Here is an 18,572-nt window from a genome sequence, read left to right as displayed (position 1 = left end):
CTTGACCTTGCACACATTTTTAGAACCCTAAAATATGCATTGTCTGGATGGTCAAACCATTTAAAATAATCATTATAACTGGCATCACCATACATATCTTTGGAAAGATATGTCATAGGATTTATTGAAGAAATTAACAAAAGCCAAACTTAATCCAAAGAGATGAGGCCAGCTGTAGAATAATCCATGAGTTTTATTGGCTCACCCGCTGTTCCTTAGTACAGCGACATACCTAAAGGAACAAGAGTAGCATCAGAATTAAACATTCTCAAATGCCCATCTGAATAATTAATTATTTTTCGTATGACAATACATTTAATATAGAGATGCTGGTTAGGAAACAGCCCTAACACTGCAATCAAGATATTCACCAAGCACTCACATTGAAATCCTCACTGGACCAGCCTGTAGGTGATATATCGTCCAGCAGTCTCACTGGGTCTGATTATCTTTACTACCTGTCACAGCAAAGAGGAACGAGAGCCAAGTAAATCACTTATTTCAGACATGTTTTAACTACATTAGGTTGAGGAGATTGATCTTGTACCTGGCCTCTTTTCAATCCAAAGTACCGGGCTACAGGATCTCCTTGTTGGATCCTAGGCAGCTGACTCTCCTTCAGTTTACTGAGACACAAATAAAGAAATCCCAACACAAGTATCTCTATATAACTCAATCTAGTGTTAGATCAATAGATTCTCATTTGGGGTGACTATGCATGTGAATCCAGTCCATAGAACACAGGATTTATACTCTATCCAGGTACGAGTTTGAAATCCATGCTGTGAAAAAGGATACTATCGTAACAGCAATTCAGACAGTTCCTCTTTTGTCATGACTATGTGTTCAGGAACTAGCTGCAACAAAATAATTACATCAGATTAGTTAAGTGTGCCACATAGCAGTTCAAAAGGTCTTATGACTACAAGCTTAATGATATTGCAACATAACTTTCCATCTGCTTACCTCATGCTCAGTGATGTTTATTAGAAGCTCCTGCTGCAGAAACTGTTCCAGGATGTATTTGGGGGCCATATCAACTAGAGACTAAAATTTGATGTGAAGAAAAAAAAAGACCACTGAAATGAAAAACTGAAAACATAGTAGCTTGAAAAAGTAAGCTCTCGTGTCCAAAAACATCCACAAACCTTACCTGCTTAGCGGAAGGTGTCATTCCCATCTGAACTACAATGCAGGCACGTGTGATGTTTTCCTCCTGCATCCGCTGGCAGTACATCTTGATGGTCTTAATACCAACTTTAGGCTCCTCTACATGGGTGAAAATGAAGGGATTCAATATCGTCATAAGTTATAGGACTACAGCAAATGACAGGTGCTGACTTATTACTGTATCAAAAATGACAGTCAACATGGTCACTAGGGCTACGTTGGCAATAACATACCAGGAAAGAAAACAAACATCTGGTCTGTGGGGTCATCATTGTGTGCTACCAGGACAGTGAGATCTGTCCGTCGTGGGCGACCCTCGCTGGGTTTGTCCCCAAACTGACTTTTAAACTCATCCAAGGTCTGGTCCAACTCATCTTGGGTCACCAGGTAGCCTCTGTCATGACACAGCTGACCAACAAGGAGAGAGTTGTACAATGACGCTTTCCATGTAATGTGACAAGACAGGTCATTCATATACTGGATCCATTGAATCATAGCCAAATAGATAGATAGGACTCATCTTTGTATCTCCATATTGAAGTGGTCAATGTTGTTCTTCAAGATTGGCTGATCCCTTCAAGATTTGGATCAGCCAATGAAGTTGAAAGTATCACCCAGTTGACTACATTAAAATGGTGGAAGCCCTCAACGGCGCTGCCCATGTTAGCACGGCCATTAGAGGCCTCTCATTCTTTATGCACTAAAACTATAGCTAATTGGAGTCATTCATACTACATCATTGAACTATAGTTAGTGAATATCAATTGCTCCACCTTTGAGTATAATATTGACTACAGCTACCGATAGTTAGCTACTACTAAAGTTGATACAGCTAGCAAACAGTTCATCTCAGTAACCCACCTGCATGATGGTTTTCCGAATTTTCCATAGCCTATATGTTTCCTCATCGTCATCCATTGCGTTTCGATGAGATGTATTGATTTAATTACCGGTGCAGTATACGATATATCAATACATGTAAGATACTTCTCACTAGCTAACGCTAACTCACGTTGCAGTTACGCGTTATTAGGAGCGCGCGCAATGATGATGTCACCGGATGTTCCAACAATGAATGAAATATTTGACTGATCTTCAAATATAAATGTTATGTCTTAGCACATGTAGGAAAAAAAACGACCGTATGAGTTAGCTCAGTCAGAGAAAAACATGCAAATTATCAAGTACAGTTATGGCACGCCCCCTAGAGGCTCAAACACACCAAAGATTTGAGTACGCAGTACGTTTCACAACAAACCCTGCAGACGGGAGTTTATACAATTCAATGTCGTTGTGGCAAATTAAGCGTGTCTTAGTATTTGGGACATTGGCAAGCTGTGGACTCGTTCTTGTGGTTGGATTATATTTATTCACAATGGTAGGCTATTGTATACAGTACTATAGCCATATGCAGAGTTAATTGTTGTGCTGTTGACTGTTACATAGGATGAAACCATTCTCTCCATAGCCCTTCTGGTGTGTGCTGATAACCTGCTGACGTTGTCTATAGCAAAGTGGCCTAAATTGCAGTACATGTATTTAGGACAATTTACTTATGTTTGTGTGTTTTATTAATTAATTATACTACTCTACATGATGCACTCTTCATTTGATGTCTGTGAAAAAGCTGTCTACATACAGGGTGTTAAAAGGTATTGGGTCTGGATGTCAGAAAAAGTATGGACACATGATCATCATCTGGCTGGTTTTCAGTTTAGTTATTTATTTGGTATCTGGGGTGTACACACAGACTATGTGGTATCACAAGTCAGGACCTCCCTGCTCCCTCATATCTATCTTATCAGGCTTATAATTTACCTTGTTGTGTTTGTCAGATGACATCATTGAGTGGTAAAGTTTAAACCAGGTGAAAGGTTCATATTTTCCTATGGCTGCACCTTATCAAAATGGTGAAATAATATATACTGAATCAATGTAGTTGCCCAACCACTGTCTTGTACCACTGCCCTCAAATTAAAAGATTGATACTCTCAGATCCTCTCTCTTAGAAAATGTAAACATGAGTCTCCATGCACATCTGTTGCATCTATTCTATACCATATGATGCTAAAGATGTTATGACATTTGATGGAATAAAGAACCTCTGAAATAGGAAAGAACTGAGGCTTTTTGAAACCCTTGTTTACGTGCTTTGCAGAATGATTAGGCTCTCTTGTGCGAGTCATTTGTTGAGACTTACAGTATGAATAGCCTACTGTAATTGAACATCTCTATCACACATCACAAACATAAATTGTTTCATTGCATGCCTTTGTCAGGTGAAGGTTCATCTAAGTTGATATGATATCCTGACAAAGGTCACAAATATAAGATCACTGCATATGGGCAATATACATCCAAATAGTTGTTGTTTGGTGAAATAGTGGATTTTTGGACCATATTGATAGTTTTGCTCTATCCTTTTTAAAATGTTATTGTTGATGTGAAATGTTACTGTTCATTTAGTCATAGAGAAGTACTACTGTGTACTGTACTTTTTGACTTATGTAACCTTTTGTGTTTAGCAAGGTCAGTTCCCAAAGAGGAGGTTACCTTTGTCCTGTGCAAGTCACACTTTGTGTCACTTCTAGGAAGAGATAACAGTATCTATTGGTATGTAATGAGGACCACTGATTGTGTAGGTGTTATCATCCTTTGCCTGTCAGTGGTCAGCATAAAAGCGTCCTATCAGAGAAGAATGCCATATCTTCCTAGTTATTGATTGTCAGAGTTTCATAAATTGGGGGGTTAGAGTGTGTACTGTACTGAAAGGCTCAGTCAGTCAAACGTTTGTGGGACAGAAGACTGTGTGGTCAAATCACAGGGATAGTGTCACATGCGCGTTCTGCCTTTTCAGTCGACCTTACTGAAAGGGAGTCATGCGTCTGCTAGGATCTGCTGTCCTTTTCTCTGTCTTGCTGCAGACTTTAGTAAGATCACTGGAAATGTTTTGGCGATATTGGCTATGGCAGGTTTTCTTATGTTTACATCTGCTGTCGAATCTTTATCTGAGAAAGTATGCCAGGTGCATATAGTGTGTTTATTGCTGGAGGGGAAATACACCCTTGTAATCAGTAACTTTTTAACACATCAATTGCTGCTTTTCTGTCATTCAAACACATTTTCGAAATATGTTATTATGTGGATTTCCGTGTAGAATGAATGAGAGCAAAGGCATTTCATTTGAATAATGACGATCACTCTGAAAGAGAGAGAGGTTTGCTGAGTTTTTCCTTTACAGTGAGTGTGAGTGAGCACACGTGTGTGCCAGGTACTTAAGAGCTAGCAGCAAACAGTACACTTTTAATATTTGGACTTACTCTCTTTCTTCTCACCTCTCGCAGTCTGCCCCGACAGAGGACGGGCTGACAGCCACATCTATTTATGACTTCTCTGCCAAGGATATTGATGGAAACGAGGTGTCCCTCGAGAAATACAGGTGAGTGGGTGAAAACAAGTTACTCAGCACTCCAAAATACTAAATAACCACAATCATAACTACAATCATGTTATATATATATCATTCACCATACCCCTTCCAAAAGCCTCTGACCTGTTCTCTCCTGTGTTTTAATGTGTTTGTGTAGGGGAGATGTTGTCATCATTGTCAACGTTGCCTCTAAATGAGGGAAAACCCCAGTAAACTATTCTCAGTTTGCGGAGATGCACGCGAAGTACGCTGAGAAAGGTTTACGCATCCTGGCCTTCCCTTCCAACCAGTTCGGGAGTCAGGTAGCTACACCTCTCTTCATCAAAAAACAATTCTCACCTAAAACATTTCTTCTATGGCCATTTTATTACGTGTCTTATGTGTTCATTTTAGGAACCTGGCACTGAAGCTCAGATCAAGGACTTTGCTAAGTCGTACGATGCTGAGTTCCCAATGTTCAGTAAGATTGATGTGAACGGGGATAACGCCCACCCCCTGTGGAAGTGGCTGAAGGAGCAGCCCAACGGGAAAGGCTTCCTGGGAAAGTAAGTGGAGATGTTTTGGAGAGACGTGTCACAACTAGCGTGATTAGACTCACATATCATTTTTGTTGGCCATGAATATAAAATCTATTTTATTTTTTATTTAACCTTTATTTGACTAGGTAAGTCATTTAAGAACAAATTCTTATTTACAATGACGGCCAAACCCGGACGGCGCTGGGCCAATTGTGCACCGCCCTATGGGACTCCCAATCACGGCCAGATGTGATTCAGCCTGGATTTGAACCAGGGACTGTAGTGTCGCTTCTTGCACTGAGATGCAGTGCCTTAGACCACTGTTAATACTTTAAATACATTATATCAAATTATTTACAAACTGCTTACTAATGCTCCGCAAAGTATTTGATAATGGCTTATATACCGTAATATAAGCAGATATTTCAAATGTAGCATGTATGAGTTTGGTTATTGTCACTGTGTTAATGATTGCTTTATCTTATGATCTTGTTTTCTTCCCAACAGTGGCATCAAGTGGAATTTCACAAAGGTAAATATTTATTATTAGTCATCATCAGATATCCCCATCAGCAGAAAGTTGACACAGCTGAGTAGGAGTTACGCAGAGTTATATGCCAAGCGTTTATCTCTGGTGAAAGCAAAGGTTGCTCATTGCATGCCCATTGAGTTCAATGTTATAGCCTCTGTTAACAAAATAAAATAAAAATGGTAGTCTTATTATTATGGTCTTTCTTGGCCCAGTGTCATACAAATACATACTTAAATGGAAGTATATTTCAGCATTTATGAGTTGGGGAGTTGTGGGGTTAACGAATTGAAAACAAAAACACCTATTGACTATTATCAGATTTTGCAGTTAGATCATGGAAGTTTAAAGTGATTCTCCAGAGCTTTTGTATAATTTCAGACAGTAGTTTTGAAAGTAGTGCTCATGAGCCAAAACGGGTCGCCGAAAATTGTGCACAATTGTGTATTACGTCATCCATTTCGTATGATATGCTAAATTTTATATATATAAAAAATTTAGCATATCATATATATATATTACATTACAATATGTTATGAATTTGTAAGTGTTTTAATCCTGGACTGAATCTTTAATGCAGAATGAGTTTCAATGTCCATTGCTTCTTCTCTCTATTTGTAGTTCCTGATCAACAGAGAGGGCCAGGTTATGAAGAGATATGGACCAATGGATGATCCCAGTGTAAGTCAATGACTGTAATTACAGCACAGGCCTATGATGGGCTCACTGACATGTCCATGTGATGTAGCACTCAGCCATAACCTCAGGGCTGGCCTGGAATAACCCTCTCCATCATTCTGCCTTGTGACTTTGCCACTGAAATGATGCATTATCGACCATTTATAAATGCTTCCTGGAAACCTTTTTATGTGAATACAACCCTGTAAAATTGGAAGTAGTGGGGAGTGGGGCAATCCTCTATCAAGCACAGAGAAAATGTGAATATAGGGCATGCTTTCTTTAACGGCTGCTCAAACATGGTATATCTCTCATAGTGTCTCTCCTGAATGGGAAATCCAATACACCACAAGTGTCTATAGCTGGCTACTGTTATGGCTCTTATCTAACAAATTAAATCCAATTATATTAAATCCATATAAGGAGAGAAACATGAAAATCAACTAAAAGACATGGATGCTGGAATAGTGTCCTCACTATATGATAGGCTGGTGACTCATAATATAAAACATCTACCTGTTATGAAGGTCTGGGAGAAGGACCTGCAAAGTTCAGGGTTTAAATGGGATTGGACCACGATATGGGGCAATATTTTTTGCCTCTTCTAAGAGCCTTGCCCATCAACCTATTCATTTAAAATTTTCTCAAAGATTTTATTTCACCCCAGAGTGAAGGTTCAAAATGAAGCTTGTGGATAGTGATGTGTAATAAATGTACCCAATCTGAGGTGGGCAATGATATGCATATGCTTTGGAGCTGTTTACCGGTAAAGTCTCTTTGGGTTCAAGTGTTTTAAATGGTTTTCTTGGCAGGAGCCTACCTGCTTCCCCATCCCTCCTGCTGGGTTGTAGCTCTAGCATTTCCTTGTCTTATCCCTCAGAGGCAGATTGTTATGGTTGCATTAACAGCAGGCAAAAAAAATATTCTAAGGAGTTGGTTTGAACCGGCTGTTGCCCTTTGCAGATGTTGGTTGTTTATGTACTAGGATATTAAGCAGCTGGAAAGATCCACTGCCAGACTGCGTGGGGCCAAGCCCGAAACTCTTGTCAATTGGTCATATGCTGCTTCCCATTTGCAAGATCTAATTTAACAACAATGTTTGGTCTTGTGGATGGGAGATGGGATTGCCCTGCTCTGTCTACCTTTTAATATTCCTATGTGGCTCTGGGTTGGTAGCCTTTGAGATTGAAATTTGAATAGGCTGATTGAATTTGGAAATACTGAAATCTATTTCTTTTTAGTTTGGTTTTGTCCTTAATTGTATCCTGTTGTTTTTCTTTGTTTTTTCATTTTGTTTTTTCTCCCTATTGAACTGTACATTTTTGCATCTTGAAACTGTAATTGTCTTAGGACATGCAAGAAAAACTAATAAACCATTGTTCAGGAAAAAAAGAGACATGGATGCAATTCATCATACCTATTTCTCCTTCCTTTCAGGTGGTGGAGAAGGATCTTCCTAAGTACCTGTAATTCTTCCATGACTGACTGACTAATGCACCGATACTCCCTCCTCTCCGGTCAGCCAATGGGTGTGAGTGGGTCCATTCCCCAGACCAGTGACGGTCTGTCCGCAAACCCGCCTGACGGACAGGACAGACCTGATGAAAATGGCGTGCAACCCCCTGGGAGGACCCCCTATACCCAGCCAGTACACCGGAGAGGAACCCTGACGTCTACAACTGTTCCCTTTGAATACTTAAAACTGAATGTGCATAATTAAAAATATGATCTTAGTGACATATTCTATAATAAACTGAACTATTTTGTGCTAATTCTGTTGTCAAGTGTGTTTATTGTCAATGGGAATGCGTCTTTCAACATCTTTATGTTTCTTGTTTTGAATTCCCATCACATACTACACAAGTAGAACAGTAATAAAACCATGGTTCCTGTTACTAACCAGTTTTGCGATGCTGATGTTTTGCCAGGAGTTGATGATGTGGACAAGGTTGTTCCATGTGATGCAACAAGAAGTTCAAGTTACTGATTACCTAAAAAGGAAATAGTAATTTAGATTTACCACCTGAGAGCATTCCTTCATATGAGTGGTAGTGCTTGAAATTGAATTTGTGAATCTGTTCTGCTGAAATAAATGTTGTTATACTGCCCTCTACTGGATTTGAGAGCAAAAATGGTGCTACCATAGTCACTCGCCAGTCATCCCTTTGCTCTGTTGTCAGAGACTGTTGGCTACTGAGTTCATACTTAAGCAATAAGGCCCGAGAAGGTGTGGGCTGGATACAGCCCTTAGCTGTGGTATATTGGCCATATACCCCACAAACCCCAGAGGTGCCTTATTGCTATTACAAACTGGATACCAATTAGAATAGTAACAAAAATGTTTTTGTCATACCGTGGTATACGATCTGATATACCACGGATTTCACTCAACCAGCATTCAGGACTCGAACCACCCGGTTTATAATTACGCAATAAGGCACGGGGGGGGGGGGGTGTGGTACAGTATATGGCCAATATACCACAGCTAACGCTTCGAACACACCGACAGCGTCAATGCGCAAAATAGTATGCAGTATCATCTGGATATGTATGAAACTAAATTTCAACATTCACCTTCTGCTACCATTTCTGTCAAGCCGTCTACACATATGTTCTATAAATCCAATGTATGCACCACACTGCAACTGCTTCTGCAATGCAATGCTGCAAGGCAAACGCAGCGTTTCATTGTAAATTAATATAATTCTGGTTTACCAAAATGCATTGGCGCTGTCTGCGTTTTCGAAGCGTAAGGGCCTGGATATAGCCCTTAGCTGTGGTATATTGGCCATATGCCACACACCCCTGAGGTGCCTTATTGCTATTAGAAACTGGTTACCAATGTAATTAGAACAGTAAAAAATATTTTTCTGTCATACCTGTGGTATATAGTCTGATACACCACGGCTTTCAGCCAACCAGCATTCAGGGCTCGAACCACACAGTTTATAATTACAAATTAACACTCATGATGAATCTGCATTTGATTAATAATCTACATTAAGACCAGTCAGATTTAATCAAGTTCTGTAGATGGACTATGGACGGGTCAGGTTAGTTCGAAATGCAGTTCACATTGCCATTCACAACAACAGCTCTTCTTTCAGTTGATTAAGTTAAGAAGAGCACTTTGCCGACCATAATAAACTTGAGGACCTGATAGTTGACAAAATAACAACAAAGCCCAGCCATTCTATAATACCACAAATGCTATTTTCCTTTTAACTCCTACCAAGAAGAGCAGAAGCCTTCACGCCTCTGCAGGTGCCTGTCAGTCATTCTGCAACATGAGGTTTTTCGATGTTGGAAGAGGAGGATATCAGACATCAAAGGCAATCCCTGGCTTTTGTTGATGGCATCAATCAATATGTTAGTCAGAGTATTCCATCTTTGTGCAGAATACATGCGTCAATAGATTTTGTCATCATCCATTTTGAAAGGTCATGGACAGGGGCGAAGGTCGGTAGCTAGCCACCCTTTTTGAGGATAAAACTTGTTTTCCTCGTCAATTAAAAGAGGAAGGATTCAATCAAAGCAGTTAATTTTGTTTATTGTAGCTATATTTCATTTATCCTTGCCTTGCACAGGAGAATGCGTGACGTACAGCCAAGTCAATGTCAGCAGTTCTTCAAATATCAGTCGGAGGGAGACAGAATGCACAGCATCAAGCGCAGTCGAACCGAGAGGACCTGTGCCGCCGACGAGCTGATAACCACTGCACGGATGCCTGGTCCATAACGGATATCACACTGAATTTATTGTTTTAATTTCATCGTATGGTTTAGCTGTAGGACTTTGAATAACAACCGTTATTTTTCGAATCGCGCCTTCGCAGTTGGTCTTTCATTCCGAGGGCTTGCCCTTTCTCCGGGAGTCTGGATGGAAGCAGCACTGCCAGTAGCTGAGGGAGCGGTTGGGCTGTCAGAGGCCAGGGAAGCGAGTCCTTTTTCCGGGGCCACAGCATCCGAGGATGCGGACACTGTCATTGGAGTAAGCTATGGAATGGATAGCGACTTCGGTAACTAAATATTTGTATTGATTGTAGCTATATCTGGCATTGTATTAGCTAGCTGTATTGATGCAGTTCCAGCCGTGGCTGTGGTTCTGTGTTCCATCTTTTTTTAGCCAGGTAACATGGCTAGCTAGCCATGCAAGGGGTGTAAGCAAGCTATACTACTAGCTGCTAGCCATATCGACTCAGCTAGCTAGCAGGTTAGTCTGACTGTCATTGAGATTACAGCTAGCAGCAAGCTAACTCACTGAATGCCACATCAATTTCATTTCATACAGGGTGAAAATAAGTAATTTGTCAAATGTTTAACTTTGACATTAGCAAGCATCCGACAATTCCTTGATGAAGAAGCGTGCCAGTAGTAGTGAGGAGTCGATCCCATTTCTGGGTGTCAAGCTAGCGGAATCGACTCCTAGGATTCAGTATTTTAGCAATTTAGGAAACTATTTGCCGTACACAAACTCTTGCATCTCTCACAGCAAAGAAATAGCAAGCTAGCAAGAGATGGGAGCGGGCACAGCCAGGCATGGGTAGACGTGTCCGCCACAAGGCAGACCGTCAGAACCGTGCATCGGTAATAAGATGTAGACTATCGCAATACTGTATGTCGCCATTTCTTGGCTTGCAATGTCTCGCGCAAGTTCACTGAAGTAGGGGTTATCAATGAGTAGGCTGAGCTATTCTACACGCAACAGACCGAAGACCAAACACACTCTAGCGTTTTTCATAACGAGGAGCAGGCGAGGGAAAGCGAGTCGAGCAGTCAGAACCACATTTTTGTAATCTGTATCTAGAAATGTCTTGTCTAGCCTAGCAATGCCTTGTAAATTAGCCTAATATACACGTTATGTTTTTGGTTATCAATGAGTATGGCTACGCTGTTCTTCGTGGTGCCAGTGAATTGAAGTTGAACATCGGCAAATGCATCAGTTTAATTAACCCTAAATGTGCAATACAAACTATTGTGCCCAGTTTATTTAATGAAACCCTGGCTGTTGATGTCCTAGGTCAGGGCTCCCCAACCCTGTTTCACCCCAACCCCAGTTGTAACTAACCTGATTCAGTTGATCAACCAGCAAATTATTTAATCAGATGCGCCAGATTAGGTTTGGAGTGAAAACCTACAGGATAATAGCTCTACACGAACAGCGTTGGAGAGCTCTGTCCTAGGCAATAGATCGCAAAGCATCATCCCCGCAAAACTTTTTGGAAATGGCAAATTTAAATTTTCTCATCCATTAACACAGTCAATTGCAAATACGACTCAGCAATTCAAATTAGCAGGGTGGGGGGCATTGTTATTAGGAAAAACGTCTACCATGGATTGCTAAAATAATGATTATGATAACAATTCATCAATTTAAATATTATGGGGAGACCTATACATTTGACAGCCAAGCACGAGTTATCCGTGTAGCCTATTATCGTCTAGACATGACGTTGAAATATTTTCACGCCTACAATAAAAAACACAAGCCTTCCGTTATAAGAGTCAATTATTCGATTTTTACAAAAAAATGACAGCAGAAATATCACAGAAATATTCTAGTTTCTACACATCACCTAGGCCATTTGTATACTAAATTGATAAGCAAATGGGCAGCATCATGCTGATGTCAGTCCTCCAGAACGCAAATGTAGACTTCCTAGTAAGAGTGCAATAATGAGTTGGTGTGTGCGCATCCGTTTGTGTATTTTGGGAGTCGAGCAAGAGTCGACTCCTACGACTTGAGGCCAAAAATCCTGGAGCCGTGCACCACTGACTGACAGTGACCCTGCCCTGAAGAGTAGTGTGTAAAATATGGCAGGTATAGTTTAGCTGTCTAGCTAGCTACTATCTTTGAAATAAATCTGAAGAATGCATTCAAGGATTTGAAAAGCAAACTCCTTGTTTTATTCATAGCATTTTTTTCCAGTTTGTCTTATTTTTCTAATAACTGTAAGCAATACTTGCCTGCCTGATCCGAGTTCTACCCAGGCCATGATTCTATAGGTCTACTTTGAGGTATACTTGAAAAGGAAAAGGAGAGCCGCACACTCAAGGAGCTCAGATGCAATAATTTAATAACCTTATAACCAACGTTTCGACAGACAAGCTGTCTTCATCAGGGTATAACTTTGAGGTATAGCCTAGGTTACCTATACTGTAGTCTATTCAGAAAGATAAAAAAAAAAAGGTTATGTATGATGGCTGTGCTACAATGTTTACAATCCTCTGCAATGGCCAGATGAGAACATTTCATATAGCTGAATTTGAATACACAGTGTAGGTTTTCTCTTCTTGCTATTTTTCTTGGCTGTCAACACTGTGGACTGATTCCAAATCCCTTCATCCGACAGTGCCAGAAACCCACTTGATTAAACCTTTTCTGCATGTCTTCTCTTCTGTTGAGGGCTCTGGAAATAATGAGGTTTGTGAAGGTTCGGCTCATCTCTGAAATGTTGGTGATAGTGGATTGGCTCTCTTTAAAATCACTTTTCTTATCACTGAATTTTTGGTAGCAAAACTGATGGTTCAAAAAAGGAATTTGCCTACTAGGCCATTGCAGTTCCTTATTATCTGTATTTTTTGTAAACTCATCCTTCTCATTTAATCTGTTTTAGCCAGGGAATACGATGATAAATAGCTTCATTGCTAGGCCTAACTCTGGCAATTTGACACTGATGTGAGAACTACAAATATTGAGTAATGTGCAGTGTTCCTGTCAACTAAATGAGGTGAAGATATTTCTAAAATTCACCCCAGCCCAGTTTCACTTTTTGGCAAGATTTATTGATACGTTACAGATTTCTGAAAGCACAAGCTCGTATTTCACTTTAAAATATGGGCCTGACTTTATTGACAGTGCAGTCAACATGCATGTCATGTCACATAACATACCTTTATAGCGGTTGCGTAATAGTAGAATGTGCTACGTCGGGAATGTGTGCAATGGATTTCCTCCTAACGTGTGTATGTGTGGAGTTGCTGAGCCAGCTGTGTCAGTCCCGTTATGTTAGCTGGTCCTCTTAAAATCTTCCAGCCTTGACATACAGTTATCATGTCCCTTGTGAGAAAAGCGCTGACTCTGACAAGAGGCAAGGCAATACTTCAGGACAAGACTCCCATGAATCAGTGTAGGGAGGGACATGCAGAAGTGTTGCTGCTTAGCTGTGGGTGAAAATAAAAGTTCAGTTTGAGTGTGCACATTGCACTGAATGTGCAGGAATACATGCATGGAGATCTTCACACACATTGTTTTCTTATGTAGAGAAGTGTAGACTAAATGGAAGCCATGCTATTCTGCCACTGGGATTTGTACTGGTACAGTATATCCTATTGCAGAAATGGGCTAAGATAGAGCTGGGACGATAAACCAAAAATGATCGACACCGACCACTTTTGCCGATATTGTTTGTTACGATAATATACTGAACAAAAATATAAACGCAGCATGTAAAGTGTTGGTCCCATGTTTCATGAGATGAAATAAAAGATCCCAGAAATGTTCCATACACACAAAAAGCTTATTTCTCTCAAATTTTGTGCAAAAATTTGTTTACATCCCTTTTATTGAGCATTTTTCCTTTGCCAAGATTATCCATCCACCTGACAGGTGTGGCATATCAAGAAGCTGATTAAACAGACTGATCATTACACAGGTGCACCTAGTGCCGGGGACAATAAAAGGCTCTCTAAAATGTGCAGTTGTCACACAACGCAATGCCACAGATGTCTTTTTATTTATACAAGTTTTGAGGGAGCGTGCAATTGGCATGCTGACTGCAGGAATGTCCACCAGAGGTGTTGCCAGGGAATTGAATGTTCATTTCTCTACCATAAGTCGCCTCCAATGTTGTTTTAGAGTATTTGGCAGTACTTTCAACTGGCCACACAACTGCAGGCCACGTGTAACGACGCCAGCCCAGGACCTCCACATTCGGCTTCTTCACCTGCGGGATCGTCTGAGACCAGGACGGCTGATGAAACAGAAGTATTTTTCTCTAATAAAGGCCATTTGTGGGGAAAAACTCATTCTGATTGGCTGGGCCTGGCTTCCCAGTGGATGGGCCAATGCTCTCCTATGGCTGCACCCCTGCCTAGTCATGTGGAATCTGTAGATATGGGCCAACTTTATATTTCAATTGTCTGATTTCCTTATGAACTGTAACTCATTAAAAATTGTTGCATTTCTAATTTTGTTCAGTATAGTAGCCTATACTAGAGAAATTTGAAATAAAATAAGCTTGGGCATATGGGTAATTGATGGCTACAACAAACTAGTAACCATTTTTTAAGTATAATTTAATAAAATAGTACACATTGTTCTAAACTTGTTCTATTCATCGTTATCGCATCAACTCCGGCCATTTATCACAATATGGATTGTTGTCCATTAGGCTAATATAGGTATTCTTACCCACTAAGGCCAAAATATAGCGAAATGTTTGCAATTTGACAAATTAAGTTTAATTTAGACCAGCAAGTAAGTGAAAACACCGCTTTCCACAGACATGCAATGAAAGCTTTCCGTGTAGGAATGCCAACTGACGTATGATGTAGAGAGAATTTTCTCACGGAATTCGATCAGCGTCCCTGGGGATGTTTGATACATCTTTAACTACATTCTTTGGAAAGCAAATTAGGCTTGTTTTTCAGGAAACCAACAATGTCACATCACGTGTGACAAATCACATTTTATTTGGCACATGTGCTGAATACAACAGGTGTAGACCTTTGTGAAATGCTTATAAGCCCATAACCAACAATGCAGTAAAAAAAAAAATCCATGTAACAAAGAATTAAAGAGCAGCAGTAAAATAGCAATTGCGAGGCTATAGACAGGGTGTAACGGCAGTCTAAGTCGTCCTCCTCCTCAGACGAGGAGAGGCGAGAAGGATCGGAGGACCAATGTACAGCGTGGTAAGTTTCCATGATTTAATAACAAGAAAACTAGACAAAATACAAAACAACAAACGTACTAACCGTCACAGTCCCGTGTGGCACAAACACTGACACAGGAAACAACCACCCACAAATCCCCAACACAAAACAAGCCACCTATATATGATTCTCAATCAGGGACAACGATTGACAGCTGCCTCTGATTGAGAACCATATTAGGCTGAACACAGAAACAGACAAACTAGACACACAACATAGAATGCCCACCCAGCTCACGTCCTGACGTGACAGTACCCCCCTCCTGAGGTGCGGACTCCGAACGCACCCCTAAAACTCAAGGGGAGGGTCTGGGTGGGCATCTGTCCGCGGTGGCGGCTCCGGCACAGGACGAGGCCACCACTCCACCATTGTCTTTGTCCCCCTCCTTAGCGTCCTTTGAGTGGCGACCCTCGCCCCCGACCTTGGCCTAGGAATCCTCCCCAAGGCCCCCACATGATTTAGGAGACAGCTCAGGACAGAGAGGTAGCTCAGGACAGAAGGGCAGCTCCGGACAGAGAGGCAGCTCCGGACTAGTGGCAGCTCCGGACTGAGGGGCAGCTCCGGGCTGAGGGGCAGCTCATGACTGGAAGGCAGCTCATGACTGGAAGGCAGCTCATGACTGGAGGGCAGCTCATGACTGGAGGGCAGCTCATGACTGGCTGGCGGCTCTGGCAGCTCCTGACTGGCTGGCGGCTCTGGCATTTCCTGACAGGATGGCGGCTCTGGCGGCTCCTGACTGACGGACGGCTCTAGCGGCTCCTGACTGACGGACGGCTCTAGCGGCTCCTGACTGACGGGCGGCTCTGAAGGCTCGGGACAGACGGGCGGCTCTGAAGGCTCGGGACAGACGGGTGGCTCTGAAGGCTCGGGACAGACGGATGGCTCAGATGGCGCTAGGCAGACGGATGGCTCACTAAAACAAGCAAAACACATAATCACTATGGTCAGGACGTGACACAGGGGGTACCGGTACATAGTCAATGTGGGGGACACCGGTTAATCAAGGTAATATGTTACACATGCCTCTTGGAGGAGGTAACGCAACATCCTGCTACACTCAACTCCCTGTGGAGTGAAAGAGCTATGGGATTGCAGGTGCGGTAAGAATGACAGAATTTTACCGTTACTGGGAATTTATTTCCTCCTTCACACGGTAATTTGGGGAAAAGGGGCTGGATGGAACCAAAGCAAAGAGCCCCCTCTCATACCTTACCTGGCACGCTAGCCAAAATACAGGGGATGGTCCTCCCAGGTCTTACCTAGTGTGCATAGACATAAAAAATACTACGGGTACATGTATGCCCGCAGACCTCTTGCCTAAGCACTCCGAAGGTGCCTTCCCCCCTGGGACAAAAACAGAATAATTACTAACGTAAGTAAACAAGTTCAATAAACAAAAACACAGTCCTTTTGACATACACATACATCTGCAGGACCGGCTACAAAATACTTTACAACAATTATACAGCCCAACAACGACATACCAAGAAGCTCTCTCTTTCCTAACAAAGGAACACTGGCTTTTATCCAGCTGGAGAAGGAGTCGGTAATTGAAGACAGCTGTATCTCCTGGCGAGAATGCGGGGTCAGATCTCCAATCATCGATGGGGCCGACCAATCAGCTGCTTAGAATTTCAGGAAGCCATCCTGAAACACACACACACAACCAAACCCACAACACAGAAACTGGGGAACGTAACGCATGTAGGTAGAGTTTTTAAAGTGACTATGCATAGATAATAACAGAGTAGCAGCAGTGTAAAAGAGGGGGGGCAATGCAAATAGTCTGGGTAGCCATTTGATTAGATGTTCAGGAGTCTTATGGCTTGGGGGTAGAAGCTGTTTAGAAGCCTCTTGGACCTAGACTTGGCGCTCCGGTACCGCATGCCATGTGGTAGCAGAGAGTCTTTGACAATTTTTTTAGGGCCTTCTTCTGACACCGCCTGGTATAGAGGTCCTGGTTGGCAGGAAGCTTGGCCCCAGTGATATACTAGGCCGTACGCACTACCCTCTGTAGTGCCTTGCGTTTGGAGGCCCGAGCAGTTGCCATACCAGGTGGTGATGCAACTGGTCAGGATGCTCTCAATGGTGCAGTTGTAGAACCTTTTGAGGATCTGAGGACCCATGACACATTGTTTCAGTCTCCTGAGGGGTAATAGGTTTTGTTGTGCCCTCATCACGACTGTCTTGATGTGCTTGGACCATGTTAGTTTGTTGGTGATGTGGACACCAAGGAACTTGAAGCTCTCAATCTGCTCCACTACAGCCCTGTCGATGAGAATGGGGCCGTGTTAAGGATCAGCGTGGCGTATGTGTTGTTACCTACCATTACCATCTGGGGGCAGCCCGTCAGGAAGTCCAGGACCTAGTTGCAGAGGGAGGTGTTTAGTCCCAGGGTCCTTAGCTTAGTGATGAGCTTTGAGGGTACTATGGTGTTGAACGCTCATCTCTAGTCAATGAATAGCATTCTCACATAGGTGTTCCTTTTGTCCAGGTGGGAAAGGGCAGTGTGGACTGCAATAGAGATTGCATCATCTGTGGATCTGTTAGGGCGGTATGGATGATCATTTAAGCTACTGGTGATATCTCCCCAACCTGACGCTCCTGTCGTGTAAAAATTCCACCTGAGATTATTTGGCTTCCCTGCTGATATTTGTCTGTTTTATTGAAGTTATTTCAGGAAGAATTATTTCTAACATTCCAGGTCCTTTCACTCTGCTATCTTGACTTCACAGTCAAGTCTAAATTTAGCTACTAGTCTTTCACTCATACTTTCACCCGCATACACCCATTAAAGTCGTGTGTGTGTGTGCCACGCCTTATGGTGTAGATCTTCCAATTAGAAGGTTCAGCTGATAAGCCATAATGGACTGATTTGTAGGTGCTCCAGCTCCACAGGCCAACTTCATCTGCTGCTGTCTGCTCAGAATGGCTCTTTCCTTGGCCATTGTTTGGTCAGATAAGAGATCATAAAGGTGCATGCTTAGTTGACAGCCTGACCATTCTAAATAAGTAGAGTAGGCCTAAGCCATCCCACCAATAGGCCAAGGCTATTCATTAAATCATCATAACTTATGGAAAGAGGAACAAACATACATTGAAAAATGTAGGCGCCACGCATTCAAGGAAATTTAGCAGCACAATGAATTAAGTATTTGAGATATTAAAGTTAGAATCTCACATTTTTATAGGTGCATTGGTGCTCCTAAGTTTTCATTCCAGGTAGCACAGCAAAATATTTAGGGGCATATGTAAGTAAAATGGTCGCACTGTAGTGCCCTGTAATCAGAATGTTACTGCTAAATAAGGAG

The 18,572-nt window shown here is 41.9% G+C and overlaps 1 protein-coding gene and 1 pseudogene across 1 annotated transcript; one reads left to right on the top strand and one right to left on the bottom strand.

Moving 5' to 3' along the window:
- Nucleotides 1-75: 75 nt before the first annotated feature.
- On the bottom strand, nt 76-2,325 carry polr2eb (RNA polymerase II, I and III subunit E, b). Its single transcript, XM_039001029.1, has 8 exons — nt 2,032-2,325; nt 1,404-1,578; nt 1,154-1,269; nt 967-1,047; nt 799-857; nt 548-626; nt 383-458; nt 76-232 (listed from the first exon to the last, which is right to left on the bottom strand). The coding sequence occupies exons 1-7, from the start codon at nt 2,086-2,088 to the stop codon at nt 393-395; spliced, it is 633 nt and encodes a 210-aa protein (XP_038856957.1). The 5' UTR covers nt 2,089-2,325; the 3' UTR covers nt 76-232; nt 383-392.
- Nucleotides 2,326-2,421: 96 nt separating this feature from the next.
- LOC120053782 lies at nt 2,422-8,097 on the top strand (annotated as a pseudogene).
- Nucleotides 8,098-18,572: the final 10,475 nt, after the last annotated feature.

This window comes from Salvelinus namaycush, chromosome 9, assembly GCF_016432855.1.
Source record: "Salvelinus namaycush isolate Seneca chromosome 9, SaNama_1.0, whole genome shotgun sequence".
Lineage (NCBI taxonomy): Eukaryota > Metazoa > Chordata > Actinopteri > Salmoniformes > Salmonidae > Salvelinus > Salvelinus namaycush.
Note: the sequence above shows the minus strand (reverse complement) of the source record. Positions and strands in the feature narration are given on the sequence as shown.

What these genes read in the sequence shown, in the direction of transcription:
- polr2eb (XM_039001029.1), bottom strand. Translation starts at nt 2,088, where the DNA reads ATGGATGACGATGAGGAAACATATAGGCTATGGAAAATTCGGAAAACC. An exon ending in GATGTTTGTTTTCTTTCCTG is followed by an intron (nt 1,270 to 1,403) that starts GTATGTTATTGC and finishes TCACCCATGTAG; the next exon opens with AGGAGCCTAAAGTTGGTATT. An exon ending in TGACACCTTCCGCTAAGCAG is followed by an intron (nt 1,048 to 1,153) that starts GTAAGGTTTGTG and finishes ATCAAATTTTAG; the next exon opens with TCTCTAGTTGATATGGCCCC.